Source organism: Nilaparvata lugens, chromosome 3 (genome assembly GCF_014356525.2).
Source record: "Nilaparvata lugens isolate BPH chromosome 3, ASM1435652v1, whole genome shotgun sequence".
Lineage (NCBI taxonomy): Eukaryota > Metazoa > Arthropoda > Insecta > Hemiptera > Delphacidae > Nilaparvata > Nilaparvata lugens.
In genome coordinates this window covers 81,781,800-81,797,591 of record NC_052506.1, presented here as the reverse complement: position 1 = coordinate 81,797,591, position 15,792 = coordinate 81,781,800, and the positions used below count along the sequence as shown (strand labels likewise).

At 38.6% G+C, this 15,792-nt stretch overlaps 2 protein-coding genes across 4 annotated transcripts in view; one reads left to right on the top strand and one right to left on the bottom strand.

Annotated features, from left to right (window-relative positions):
* The window catches only part of LOC111056199 (ankyrin-3), a 51,297-nt gene extending 46,620 nt beyond the window's left edge, over positions 1-4,677 (top strand). For all 3 annotated transcript variants that reach the window (XM_039424788.1, XM_039424786.1, XM_039424787.1), the window contains exon 9: positions 1,996-4,677. In XM_039424788.1, the coding sequence (XP_039280722.1) occupies positions 1,996-2,452 (457 nt within the window). In that variant the 3' untranslated portion in view covers positions 2,453-4,677. The remainder of the gene's footprint in view (positions 1-1,995) is intronic.
* Positions 4,678-7,488: 2,811 nt separating this feature from the next.
* Positions 7,489-8,376, bottom strand: LOC120350290. The gene has a single exon (XM_039422914.1). It carries the CDS (start codon positions 8,374-8,376, stop codon positions 7,489-7,491), a length of 888 nt encoding a protein of 295 aa, XP_039278848.1.
* Positions 8,377-15,792: the final 7,416 nt, after the last annotated feature.

Sequence of the window (15,792 nt, the reverse complement as noted above, 5' to 3'; positions counted from 1 at the left end):
ATATTATATTGAAATAAAGTATTGAAAAAAGAACATTCGTCGAGTTCAAAGCCAAATTTCAGTTTGAACGCTGATAGAAAGTTTAGAAACGTCAAAACAAGGAACAAATTATATGAGTCGTATTGAAAATTTCTCCCTCTTTCTAACCATATCCTTGAAATTGGATTTTGACTGATAGTATTCTAGTTATTGGCGTTTTACAAACATATTGGTAATCCCGTCCTGTCCCTAAACCTACGGATTGGGGTACAGTTAAGATTTAATTCACGAAAACGTCGACAGCCCCAAAAGTAAGTCTATTAATTTGCACTAACCTTGGAACTGGCGAGGAAGTGGACTATATCTCGTGTGTAGAAGTTACTGCTGACGATATCCTGTCTTTATGCGTAGGCCTATATGATATTGTACATATATCACGAAACGAAACGAGGTAATTGCGTTCAGCTCGAACGCCACGGAACAGGAGAAACGGAACGAAACGTTGTTGACATCTCGAGCACGCTTCTCGAAGTGCTGGGTTGAAAGATGAACGGGGAGGATGAAGGAGGGGTGAGGGAGAGAGGTTATCTTGCCTCTTTGGGAGAGGGGGAAGGGGAGGAAAGCACAAACTAATCAACCTGCAATCAAGGCTGCCGATCCTCCGCGAATCCACCACATATAGTAAATCTATATACCTCGAAAACTAAGGCATTTATTGTTGCAAATTTCATGTAGAGTCTATGGTATTCGGCTGTTACACCTTTCTTGGGACACTCAGTATAATGAATGTGATTGTATCTATCTGTGTAATCTTTATACAATTTTATGTGATTTATATATTCATCATTCAGACAATCCTGTTTATTTTTCAGCTGCAAACTAGAGATCAATAAGCTGAGGTATATGAGTGCAATTCTGTTGGGACCAAAGCCTAACACTGTTGATGTATAGTCAGTGTGATTGTGCCTATTGGTGTAACAACCTCTATACAATTTATGCTATTTATTTATTCAATCATGCACACTCATTATATGAAATCAAATCAAATTCATTTCATCAAATTCAAAACAATACAATGAATGAATCATAAAAATAATATATAAGCAAGAAATACATAATACGATTCCAATCAACACATAGATTCTTAGATAACAGATTCTAAATCTTAGATTTAGATAGAAACTAAAGAGATAGATCGTTTTCAATCTGACAATGCCAGCATAGTACATAGTACTACACTGATAGAGTTTGTAAGGAAAAATGTAAAACACTTTTATGTTCACAAAAAGAATAATGTTCGATAGTGAGAGAAGACGAAGGAAAGAGGAAGAAGGATGAAAGGAGATTGATTGAGTACTTTATTTATGTAGATTACAATATATATTGTCTTATACACTTATATACAATAGCTTACAATACAGCAAAATTATAGATGAATTTACATAATATAGACTAAGAAAATAATTATTGAACTGTATATGATATGAAAAAGTAATTTGTAATATAATAACTATAGATAATTATATTGTTATGCATCTACATAGAAAGAGAAAGAGAAAGAAAGAAAATTTTGAAGTGTATATAAATATACAGAAGTTTTCAATTACTAAAAGATATTATTGAATTCACCCTGCAATTTTATCTAATCCTCTATTACTTCCAAAGTTGACTTTGAGATCTTGTTCATGAGAAAATTTCCCTGAATACAATTGATTAATTTATGACATATATGATCAAATTTGGTTGATTGTACACGTGAAATTGTAACCTTATCTTGGACTTTGTCACCTATAAATTTGGAAGAAAAATATCACAAGGACTACCTTATTATTTTATCTTTCAATGTTATTACATTAGTGGTATTTGCATTGTAAATAAATAAATAAATTGCCTCCTACACACAGCTAGATCGAATGAAAACTGTAATTTTTACATGAGCTGTGAACATATTTTTATTTTTATTCAGGTACACAATTAAATTATTTAATTGAAAAGACAATTCTGTATATTTTCCAGCTACAAACTAGAGATGACCAAGTTGAAGTATATGAGTCTGATTCTGATGGGACCGAGGCCGAACGCGGTTGATGATTGGCTCATGTATGCCCTCACCAAGCCATGGCCTTTGACACACCTCTGCCGGCTGGTCGTCAGGCGACATTTCATGGCACACTTTGTCACACAGAGTGGGTCGCGGACTGCAACAATCTTTGGATCACAGAGTGAGAATGGGTCACAAACTGGAGCGAACAGTGGGTCGCGGACTGCAAAAATTTCTGGATCACGGAGTGAAAGTGAGTCACAAATTGGAGTAATCAGTGGTATTCCCCAGCTGATGAGACGCTTCATACGGATGGAGGATTGCATTGTTGATGATGCAACGCCGGCTGCTAGGCTGGCTCGGGACCGCGAGTTAGAATTGTTATTTAGCAGACCAGAACCTCTCGCACCTTTCGATCGTGTGCAAACATAAAAGCGAAATGTTTACTCACTTCTGTATCATCTTCGTTTCATCTTCGTATCATCCTTGTACAAGGTGCGCCAGAGAAACTTACTTATTTGAAAAAATCCTGTACAATTATTATTTAACGAAAATCCTAAATAAATGCTGTAAATCACCCCGAAGACTTCTGCTACTGCAGACAATGACAACAGGGTTAACAGCTAGATGGAAATTCGATGAGAACTACTATCCAAAAATTATTTGCCAGCCCGGGAATCGAACCCGGTATACAGATTCCATCTGTATACTGGTTAGCCGCTATGGCTTCGTATAAAATGAGCGCTGCTATCCAGAGATTGCCAGTTTGGTGTAAGGGTAAGCATTCCTGACTAGCAATTGGGAGGTACCGGGTTCGATTCCCGGGCTGGAAAATAATTTTTGGATAGTAGTTCTCATCGAATTTCCATCTAGCTGTTAACCCTGTTGTCAATGTCTGCAGTAGCAGAAGTCTTCGGGGTGATTTAAAGATTTTATTTAGGATTTTCGTTAAATAATAATTATATATTAATTAGCATTTGAATAAATGCATTCTCTATTTAATTCCATCTGTAAATCCTGTACGTTGAATTGATCGTGTAGAGGGGCAGGAGAAGCGCATCTGGAGGGGGAAGTTCTCAAATTTATCCTCCCTCAAGTAAATTAGCCATCATGCTTTGGTCTAGAGAGCAGCGGGCCTTCGCAGTTGAGAGCTTCTTTTCTAATGGTCGATCACCTTCCGCGCTCGATTTGAAATTCCTCCCCAAAGACTCGTTCCTGGCCATAATTCGATTCTGAACTCATTTCAGGAGTGTGGAAGTGTCGCTAAACCCAGAAATGGACTTCAACGAACCATCAGAACTCTAGAAAATATCGAAAGAGTGAGGCAATCAATTGTGCGTTCGGCTCGCAAACACGCAGCTGCTATGGCAATTTCTGACTCCACTGTCCGACGAATTTTCCATGAAGACCTTCAACTTCATCCTTATAAATTGGCTGTTGTTCAAGAATTGACTGAACGCGATTTTGTTGCCCGTCAAAATGCATGTGATATGCTGACTGACAACCTGCCTGAAGACGCGGTCATTTTTTATAGTGACAAGGCTCATTTCCACATGCGATTCGTCAATGCGATTTTTTTATAGGGTTATTTGAAATCTCTGGTTTATGTCGATCGACCACGGACCATAGCACACCTCAAGAACAACATTCGCGACGCTATTGCCAACATACCGATTAATATACAGCAACGAGATTTCAAAAATCGACCTCATCAGAGTATGCGCAATGGGGGTCACCATTGGTCTGATCTCATTTTCAAGACTGTATGGAAAAAATTGAGATATGATTTTCTCATATAAAAAAAAAGATTTAAAAAATATCTGAAGTACTTTTGTTTTTATTGACCTTACTAATAAGTAAGTTTCTCTGGCGCACATTGTATAATCTCCACCTAGTTATATTGCAACTCACACCTGCGCACAGGGTTTCTTTGCAGGTGTAGATTCTTATTTTTTTTTTGTCTTGAAAGTGTTGTATATTTTTTTGAGAATCAATAAATTTGAATTGAATTGAGTTAGGTCCACGTTATAATGACACTATTTGATCGACATTGGTGCTGCTATCCTTGTATCATTTTTGTATCATCCTTCTATCAACTCCGTATCATCTTCCTATAGTGAGGTCCACGTTATAATGGCAGTATTTGATTGACAATGGTGCTGCTATCTTTTTCTATCATTCGACAAAACAGATAGCGATATCCCTTTCTAGTTTTGCAATGTTGACCAATGTTTTTACAAAATCATAATATTTTAACTACACACTAACTATATTTGATCGTCATCCGTGATTGGCATAATTATTACTTATTTTACCATTTAACTTATAGTAATTAAAATTTACATAGAATTGCTCAACTGTATGACTGCTTCAGTTTCACACTCAGCAACGGTTGAGCAGCAATTTAATAAATTTATGCTTCAGCATTTAATCATTTGATTAGACCAGACCAACAAAGGTTGAAGTGCCTTTTCTGACTTGACTATTGCAGTCGGCAACTAAATGGCACAACCATAATTCATTTTATTGTTTTGTTTAATTCATTCTATCCAAAACTATCTCATGTTTCACCATCATTGATGCAAATATCATTGTTATAAAATATTTTGCTCGTTGGAGTAAGTGATAACGCGCTGGCCTAGTAATCAAGAGAACCCGAGTTCGAATCTCGACCGGGGCAAAAGTTTTTGACCACAGCAGCACAATCACATCGATACGGCTACCCTGTGTTTCGGAGGAGCCAATAAAGCGTTGGTCCCGACTACCTATAAAGTAGTCGTCATCTCTCATCATCATCCCGCTCACTCATTACCCACGCACAAGCCTAAGAGCTTATGAGGGCATCACCCTCAGTATTATTATTTATTTGTTTAATGTTTTTCATTTTTATAAACCATTTATTGTTTTAGCATTCCATCGTAAACTCGAGTTTATAAGCGGTTGCTACAGTTTTCATTAGTATAATTTTATTAATTATTAAGTAATTTTTTGATAAGTATTTCTACTACAGAACTCTACGCAGAAAGCTGGATTATAATATTGTAATGTATCTAACTTACTACTAATGTAAAACAAAAAAGTAGGAAATCTGTTGAAATATCTATAAAAAAAATATTCATTTAATTTTGATTTATATGTATTTTTTACTTTTTGAATATTATTTCCTCAATTTATTATCATTTGTGTGCCCCATATTAAAAATTAGGGATATATTATTCTACATATCAAGGCTACCTTTATCATAAATATCATTACACTGTAATCTCGATATACGGAGCCCAATATAAGTAGGTTCTCTATACTCGTTTTCTTGGTCTCCTGAGTATATACGTTCGATTCCACTAGTATTCATACACACACAAACCATTTCGTATCATTGCTTTTTCTATACTAGTAGTTTTGTAATCGATGTATGTTGATATTACGGCACACAATCTTATTTTTGCTGATGTGACAGTTTTATTTCAAGTTACAATGACAAGTGTACAGTTAACTAAATTGTATTGTTTAGTTAAATTGGATGTTTAAATATTGTGAAAAAGCGTTAGACGTACAAACCTTACATGCCATAAGCTTAGTTTTGCTGATGTATCAGTTTAATTTCAAGTTACAATGACATGTGTACAGTTAACTTAACCTTTATTGTATAATAATATTGAATGTGTAAATATTGTGAAGCGTTAAACGTACAAACCTTATCTGGAAGTCAACCTTGCGATACTTTTTAGCACGGAGTAAAGAACACTAGTTTCCTTATTCCGTGCTTTTTAGTTTGATAATTTGGACCCTAGTTGTTGAGGGTTAGTTTGAATATATAAAAACTTTCTAAGAATACTTGTACCTTGAACGAATTAATCAAATTTCTACGTTTTTAATTCTAGTGAGAATAATAATTTATATTTTTTCAAGTGGCCTAATAATATTCCCCCTTTTATACGCAGTCTTGAAGCTAGTTTGAGTAGCCCTAGACAGGACTTCAATTACAATGGGATTATTCACTTAATGTCCCAACTATTCATTTATTCATTCATTGAATGAAAAATAACAATATTGTAGTGTTATATTAATTGAACTATACGAGCGTCTTAGACAAGTTGACTTGTATTTCGCGCGTCTTCAAAATACGTACATTGAAGATGTACGTGCCGCGAACACGAGAAATTCACTTTTAAAATCAGCTGATGCCAATATTTTTATATCTGTATCTTACCGTTCCTGTACAAATACAGATATAATCAGCTGATTAAAGGTGAATTGCTCGTGTTCACGGCGCGTAAATCTGTACGCACCTTTGTGGGGAGCGTCTATAACGCTCGTATACTTTATCAAATGACAGCTTAGTGGGCTGTTTCTTTCATGTTTCTACTTGTAATAGTCTCTTTCCAGTTATTCAAATTAAAATGAGACTTTCATGTTCTCTTAATTCTTCCCCTCAGGGTCATCATTATATATCTTCTGCAATTTCTTTCCTTTTGCATTGTCTTTGTCTATCTAAACCACTGCCCCCACGATTCCTACCTCTTTTTGCTGGGCTCGCTTGATGGGGTAATCAAGCAAGGGGCTCCCAGCACCCGTGGTAACCACTTCTTTTTAGATGGTGTGGCTGTACCATAGACCCCTTCACTCATTTGAGCTCAATTATGTGTTCTGGGATATACAGGTTGAGGATGTTGTTATAAGGAATCAGAGAGGTGTGGCTATGAATTTTACATTATTATGCTATTTACATTTTCATTTTCAAAGACAATTTAAATCAGTATTTTTATTAACTTAACATTAGTTTGAAGGACTTTTAGGTTTAGTTTATATCTACTCATTATTTTAAATTTCTTATAATGTTCACTTATTTTCATCATTTGTTGTTCTACAATTCAGTTCTTAAACGATTTATTACAGGTTAACTTCAGTGATAATATAGATTTAAGTACATATATATTAACAGATAGGTATCACAGCATTAGTAAATTCATCAGTCTATAATTTATAGCTTCTTTGGTTTTAAGATATTATATTAGGTAAGCGTTCTTTCTTACAAAGGGGGTAAACAATTTCAAATTATTAAATTATTAATTCTAACTTTAAATCTTAATTTTAAGTCTCAATCAGGTAAGGTTAGGTAACATACGGTTAGTTGGACGCCCATTATCCATGGCTAGATATCAATATGTCTTAGGACCATGTTCAATGTGCTTGTTAGGGCATCCAAAGCCACAGCACTCAATCCTCTCTTCGTCCTGACACCTAGGCTTCTTAGTCCTTCAACTGTCGAGCTCGGCAATGCTCCTCTTGCACCAATCACAATCGGTAGCACAATGGTTTTCTGAGTACCTCTGTTCCTAGCCAGCTTATCCACCAGACAACGATACTTCAGACACTTTGACTTTGAATATTGCTTAATAAGCAAGAAACGTCCATGAAAAATTGAAAGTAAACAGGATCAATTACTGTAGTAACAAGTAAAACATGATCTATATTTTAATCAAGTCCTCTGTTCTAATGTGGATAGTAGGACATTCTTTTCCCTCCTTTAACTTGACTAGGATTCTCCCATCCTTGACCCAGACGAATTTGTAGCCCTTATTCTCTGCTTCTGTTTTGGTTTTCTTCAATAGATCCAAATGGAAAGGCGAAAGATGGTTGAGAGCCAATACTCGCCCCTCTGACAAGTCCTTTTGAATTATCTTCGTAGAGATTCCCGGTCCAGTCTTATCTTTTTTAGCAGAATTTCCGAAATTGTACATCCACGTATGCTTGTCCTGACGTCTTAGAAATTTCAGTACAATAGGTTTGACTGCACCCTTAGCACGACTTGGCATTCTGTGAGCGATACTCAGGCTTTCGGATTTCACGGAGCTACCAATACCTACAGAAATCCTATCAAATATTTCATAGACAGATTCATTTACAGTTTCTGGGAAGCCGATTAATAAAACGTTATCTTTGCGTGTGTAGCTCTGCAGATCAGCTAACTCACTTTTCATCAGTTTATTTTCACTTTTCAACTCAGTTATTTCACGTCTCATGTTGTTAAGTTCGTTTTTTCGCGCCTCAAGTTCCTTTTTGAATGAATCAAATTCGTTGGAAATGAAAACAACAGAATCGCGTAGATCAGCTATCTCTTTTTTAAGCGGTGATAACTCCGTTTGAATGAGCTTAGGTAGTTCCGTAGATAACAGTTCTCTGATAAGCTGAAGGTCGGTGGGAGAGAGACAATCCGCTGCAGTCGAAGTAGTCGCTGTATTGCTAGCAGCCCCCTCCCGCTCCTCCTCCTCCTCAACCGCCTTACCAACTAGAGCTACGTTACTGCCTGCCTTGCAGTTTGAACAACTCCACTTGGCTTTCGTCTCAGCAGACATTTTACGGAAATTCGACTCTTTTAATGATTGGCAGGAATAGTGATATTTTTTAGCACATTTCGAACACAATATGATGTCACGTTCAGAAACATTATCATCACAGTAACCACACCGCATACTGAACGGAATTAAAACTATTGAAAATTGAATGTCAACTTCTACTTTTACACTATCTATCACTCTGAGATAACGGAGCGATTGAAAACACGTCTACTCTCTTCGATTGCCTCGGCACGACTCAGGATCTGTCTCTCAAGCCGTGGCAATCCCAATCCTCCATCACGCTTCCTTGTATAGAAAAGTCCTTCTGGTGTACTATTGTGCAAGTGCAACACTCTTCGGACAAGATTCCTGATAGTACTATCGGCCTTTGCCAGGATGGTCTTGTTCGCTTCCCCAATGGTCAGGGCATGGTAGAACCTTGGAGCTATATAGGTGAATATCAAGTCTATTTTCTGCCTCGGCTTTAAGAACATATTTTTGACTCTGTCAAATGCCTCAAGCATTGCTGCCAGGTTTTCTTTTGTTGACATTCCACTGGTTAGATTAAACTTTACTCCCAAGTATGTGAATGTTTCATCTTCATTCAGGGCCATTATTTGCTTCACACCCATTGATATCTTAGGATCATCTATGAAGTATTTCCCCTTATGATTCGATATTGCAAATGTTCGACACTTCTTATGATTGAAAGACAGCCCAATCTGCTCAACAAAGGCATTCACACAGTCCATTTGCTTCTGAAGTTTTTCCTTGTTGGAGTTTAATATAATTATATCATCGGCATAGCCGAGTGCTCCTTCACCTTCATTATCACCTTGGGCAGCCAGGAACACGTGATCAATGGCAATATTAAACAGAAGAGCTGATAGAGGATCCCCTTGTTTAACACCTCGACAAAGTGGCATTCGCATATCATTAATCATTGTATAGCCTTCATTATATATTTCCTTGATCAGGTCAGTCAACACTTTTGGCATCCCCTTCTTCTGCAAAGCTTCAAGAATTACCCAATGCGGCAAAGTATCAAATGCCTTTTTCATATCAAGAATCGCACCATATAAAACTTTCCCACCTCTTGCGACTCTCAGGGCACAATCCAGCGTGGCGCAATTTATCTGGCAACCCTGCCCAGGTTGGAAACATCGTTGGCGTACATTCAGAGCAACGTTTCTGTGTATTCTCTTCTCAATTAATCCAGCAAATATTCTATATATGACAGAGCCGATAGTTAAAGGTCTCCATGCATCGGCTTCTCTAGCATCCTTTCCAGGTTTCGGGATGAAGATGGTTCGATTTGCTTCCCATTCCATGGGTATATGTCCTTTTATTATCACAATAGTGAAAATTTTCGCCATTAGATAACATGATCCGTACCATCTCAAAATTGCATCCACCGTCACTCCATCAGGTCCAGGTGCTCCGCCTCTCTTCATCCTTCTAACTCTGTCGAGTATTTCTTTTTCTGAGAAGCTCGTTAATACTTGTTGTGTGCTCTTTAACGGAAGCTGCTCAATATTCATGCTTCCAGATGTAGTTTCAGTACCCCAAAGCTTGCTATATGCCTCATGCAGTTCCTTGATGGGCTGTGGTATTACAGGGTTACCTTGGTCATTCAGTGTAGCAATATTATTATCTATGACTAGATCAGCCAACTTTCTAGGGTTCCTCCTATACAGGTCCTGTGTCCTCGCATATAGTCGACGTTTCGGTACATTTTGCAATTTCTTTGCTTCAGTCACTCTCCTGTTCCGGGATTGTTGCTTGGATTTTCTAATTGATTTTCTCTTTCCCACAACAAGTTCATGAAAATCCCCAACTAGTGCTTCAAATCCATCACATTGGAAGTCTTCACCACTCTCAATCACATCAAGGAAGCCATCAGCCCTCTCCAGCAACTCCTTCATCTCAGGTCTCAGTCCATTCACACTGCCCCCTCTAACCGCCAGGATCATCCCCCGCATCCAAGCATTACTATCATCCTCAACCTCGTCATCACAAGGTGCCACCCCAGAGCCATCATCATTATTCCTGCTGTGCTCTCTCAGAGTGTGATTCACGAGCCCATTTCTTCCACCAGCAGCTTCAAAAAATAACTTGCAAATTTCACACTCTTGCGGTTGGAATGGCATTTTTATCGTTATTCGTTCAGTTTCCTTAGGTTTTTGATGCTCAGAATCTTGATCAATTCGTGCCACAGTTTCCTCCTTCAACTTTCCATCAATTATTTCCTCCCTGATCTCTCCCCGAAATCGCCTCATATCACACTGCTCAAAATCAAACTCTGCAGGTCTGGCTAGGTACTCCATGAATTTGCAGAGGAAGATTCCACAGTCATGTCCATTTCTTTGCTGCGGGACCATAGCAGCTTCCGTCTCTTGCCATCTTCCTCCACCACAATCCTCTCTCTCAGCCTCCCAAGCCAGATAATCACTCACTCTCTCAATCACCAATCTCTTATCTCTCCCACCTAGGCTGTCATAATATCTGAGCTCACTTGTCTTATTATTCAGCACAACCAAACTCCAGTGATTCTTATAGAATATTGGTATGAGTATCATATCCATTTCGAAAATCTTGCCAGGCTTCAGCAATCTTTCAAAGTGGTTATTTCCATGGTTCAGTAGTATAGGGAAGAAGAATGTATCATATACAAATATTTGCCTACCACTATTGTCTCCTCTCTTCATAATAAGCTTCCCATAGAAGTTTATTATGACATCATTGAGCCAGTTATCACTATCTAAGGTCTCCAGATCACTCCTCATGACTCTATAGCCAAAACCCTCAATCATCACGCTCTCACTCATGCTGTCCAGACCTTTCATCGATTCAGAGTCATCCATCAGGAACACTGTCAATTAACATTCACTATATCACACAAATTAAAGCTTTCTACCAGTTTATTCGCTGTCAGGACTCAGTCTCATACATTAAACATAAATTCACAATTAAATAATAATAATATTGATTTTTTTTTATTCTAATACTGATTAAATATTCACTATATCACATAAATTAAAGCTTTCCACCAGTTTATTCCCTATAAGCATTCAGTCACATCCATCTCAATAAAATTTCACAATTAAACAATAATACTGATTACAGCTTTTTCTGTTCATATAAGCACAGGTGTACTATGCAAGATCAATTGAGGCCAATGTCAAGACTATTATTTAGGGTTTGAAGAGGGGGAAGAGGGGGGGGATTGCGGTTTGGCCAGGAACTTACGCTCCCTTGGCCGTCGCCGCTCAGGATGGGGAGGGGGGGGGTGCAAAGCACTAAGGGCCCAGGGATCAGAATTATTGAAGTTTATGTGTATTTCAGGAGAGGGGGGTTCGAGAGGGGTAACCAAGTATGGGTGACTTATGTCCTCTTGGGGCTCCGATAATTTTTCCGGAGAGAAAATGGCTCCTTGCAGAGGGGGGAAAGGAGATAAGGACCCACAGGGAACCTCAAAGGGAATTTAAGGCGCAAAAAGGGGCAGTCACAGGAGGGGGGGGGAGCCTACTCTGATAGAAATCTGAGGTTGAGGTTCCTCTATGCTGCCTCCAAAAATGGGGGAGATAGGTACACCATAAGCAGAGATAAGAGGGATATAAGTTTTCGACTAAGGGTCCATTTATCTCAGAACTAGGTGGTGGGGGGGGGTTACCCCGCACAGTGCAATGATTCTCTCTTATGAAGAGGGATCCAACTGGAAGATAAAAATTTTTCAGAGGGGGGGTGGGGGGTCTGGGGCACGATACCAAAAAGGGGGTCGGGAGGTGTGTGGGACTGAGGATAAGGAAATTAGAGGCTCATATAGGGTTATATGGGGAAAAAGGATGGCTGAAAGCCCAGTTCCGTATCAGAAGACTGTATCAACCCACATGCAACACATTACAGCCGTATCATAGAGCAGCTCTTTCCAGGCTTCTGTATCTCCTAGCTGAACAGTATCTTTCTGACCTTACTTGAAGCAACTGTTTCTGAGTTTCCTGTCAAAGTGTGACTAAAGAATGTTGTGGTAAACAATATTTTGGAACCAGTTACTGCCAGCCAACCTATTCTCTTCTACCCACCAGGCTACTCTAGGCTAACTTCTTGCTGTTTTTGTTTCACAATAATTTTTCCCACGGCCCAGAATTAAGCTTAAAGAAAGGAGCAAGTGTCCATCTTTTCGCAACAGCGAAAAGCCTAAAAGCCTCTTAAGAGGCAATTCTATAGTTGGGGCCATAAACTGTCAGCATTCTATACAGATAACATGAATACTTCCCATTCAAAACCGATGCTGACAATTTTAAGTGAATCTCGCATTGTAGATCAACATGTGTATTTCTAGTATGACTGACTTTAATGTTTAGAAAATATATGTTGTCAATTCTTGAGAGTTGTATTCTTTACAATGAATGTAAACCTGTGCTGTAAATACTCTTGTATGTTATTGTGTTACAAATACCTGATGTAGCCTAATATCTTGGTGTTTTAACCAGTTATCAATAAATCAGAATATTGTTGTTCCTCAATTATGTAAATTCATTACTGAACTAAATTGTTCAAACATCTCCCCAGAGTTCCTTTTTTATACGATATTATTTCTACTGGGTCCGGCAGTCAAACCTGACGGTTTTTAAGTGGGGATAGGTGGTGGTGGGGGTGACTGGGCGGGTGGGGATGGGCGCCATCTTGTTCACCTTGAGTGGAAGTTCATTAGTTCAGTAACAATGGAGCGTTGGACCGCTGAACATCGTGCGTTTGTAGTCGAGACGTTTTTTAGAAATAATGATTCTGTGATTCTAACGCAAAGGAGTTTCCGTATACGGTTTAACATTCCCCCTCGTGGTGCGATCCCGTCACGAAACACAATTCTTCTGTGGGTTCGGAACTTTCAGAACACTGCGTTTGGAACCACAAGAAGGAGAGGAGGATCACCTCGAACGGTAAGAACTCCTGCTAACGTTGAGGCTGTTCGACATGCTTTTGAACGGAGCCCTCGTCGCTCTGCCATTCGTCACGCCCAAGCTCTTCGGATCTCCGACCGGTCTGTGAGACGTATTCTTCATGACGACTTGAGCTTCCACCCTTACAAGATTGCTATTGTTCAAGAGTTACAAGCAGGAGATTTTGGTAGAAGGTTTAATTTTGCTGAAACCATGTTAAGAAAGATTGAGGAAGACCCTGGAATCATTGTTTTGACTTCAGACGAAGCTCATTTCCACCTTAATGGATGTGTTAATAAACAAAATTTCCGTTATTGGGCCCCAAATAACCCACGGGAACTTCATCAGCGGCCTCTTCACTGTGAAAAAGTAACTGTCTGTGCTGCAGTGTGTAGGTCAACAGTTATAGGGCCTTATTTTTTTGAAGAGGGTGGCCATACAGTGACAGTGAACTCAGAGCGTTATGTTGCCATGATCCGTGACTTTCTCATTCCTGAGTTACGTCGCCACCGCATACCTCTCAGGAGGGTATGGTTTCAGCAGGACGGAGCTACTGCCCATACCTCGCGGGCCTCCATGGCTCAACTCAGAGGATTTTTCCCAGGCAAGCTGATCTCGCTCAGGGGTGACATTGAATGGCCAGCACGTTCTCCCGACTTGTCCCCTTGTGACTTTTATCTGTGGGGGTATCTCAAGGGAAGAGTGTATGTTGACAAGCCAAGAAATTCGGATCAACTGAAGGAGAATATTCGGCGAGAACGTCGTGAGATCCCGCGGCAAACGTTGGAGAGAGTCATGACGAACTTTTCCAAGAGACTCGTACAGTGTACAGAAAATGGTGGTCAACATTTAAATGACGTAATTTTTGCGCCGTAAGCTATTTTTCAATTTTTTTTAATACTAAATGTAATTTCCAATTCTCCTCTTTACAATAAGAAAAAATATATAAAATATATCTCAACAGCTTTTTAATTTATCCAATATCAAAAACCGTCAGGTTTGACTGCCGGACCCAGTACATTGAATTGAAATCATCTTGAAAGCTGAATTTATTATAATAAAATTCAGCACAATAAATATATAAGTGATTACTTCTAGTTATTATCATGCTTAGATCTTGCAGCTGAATAACTCACCCAGTATAGTAGATAGGGGTGCCAAATTTGGCTCCGACATTTGTCAGGTCAAGCTCTATGTATGGTGCAAATTTCAGCCAAATCTGAATATTACTTTTTGATTTTCTCAAAAAGATTTCATCGTGCGTTTTGAAAAACAAAAAGTATCTCAGATTTGGCTGATATTTGTACCATAGAGCTTGACCTGAGAAATTTCGGAGCCTAATTTGGCACCCCCAGATACTATAAAGGGGTGAGTTATGCAGCTTCAATCATAAAATTTTCAAACGCTCATATTCATTGAACGGTAAGAGATTTTGTAAAACGGATCCCAGATTCGTGTTTCTCGTATCAAAGAGCATAAGGTCACTAATTTTGAGCGATTTTTATTTTTCACAAAAATATGAGAAAAACCATCGTGCGTTTTGAAAAACAAAAAGTATCTCAGATTTGCCTGATATTTGCACCATAGATAGATCTTGACCTGAGAAATGTCGGAGCCAAATTTGGCACACCTAGCTACTATATAGGCAGAGTTATGCAGCTTCAAACATAAAATTTTCAAACGCCCATATCTCGTGAACAGTAAGGAGTTTTGCAAATCTGATTCTAGATTCTTGTTCCTCGCATCAAAGAGCATAAGGTTACTAAGTTTGATTGATTTTTATTTCTCACAAAAATATCAGAAAAATCTGGTGTGGCGCACTCACACAACTTTCCTTGCCGTTATGAAAATTTATCACCTGACGCTAGTGTTCCCGCGCATCTCAAGTCTACTATTCAAAGATCTAAGCCAGCTGGTGACAGGACTATAACGCTGGAGACACACGAGGTCTGCTATCTCTTCATAGTGAATGATTTAATAGAATCAACAGTTGCCAACAGTTTGCAATTTAAATAATAACATTTTCTCGAATTTCGAGCTTATTTTAAATTTTAGGTGAAAATGTTACTGAACATTAATTGTAGAGATTTTCATGCTCAATCTTTTCCATTTGGAATTTTTTGTTTAAATTGTATCTGAAGCCTGATAATTGGAAATCTAAAATCAAACTTTACCTAGATGGGGCGGAGCTCCTGAAATTTCTACAGATATGGAACTTGTGGCAGTTGATAAAGCTTAACAAATCGCGAAAAACCCTGTTTTTGACAACATTTCGCCATTTTAGCCGCCATCTTGAATTGCATTTGATCGAAATTGTTCGGGTCGGATCCTTATAGGGGAAGGACCTTAAGTTCCAAATTTCAAATCATTCCGTTGATTGGGAGATGAGATATCGTGTACACAGACGCACATACACTCATACACACACACACACACACATACAGACCAATACCCAAAAACCACTTTTTTGGACTCAAGGGACCTCGAAACGTAT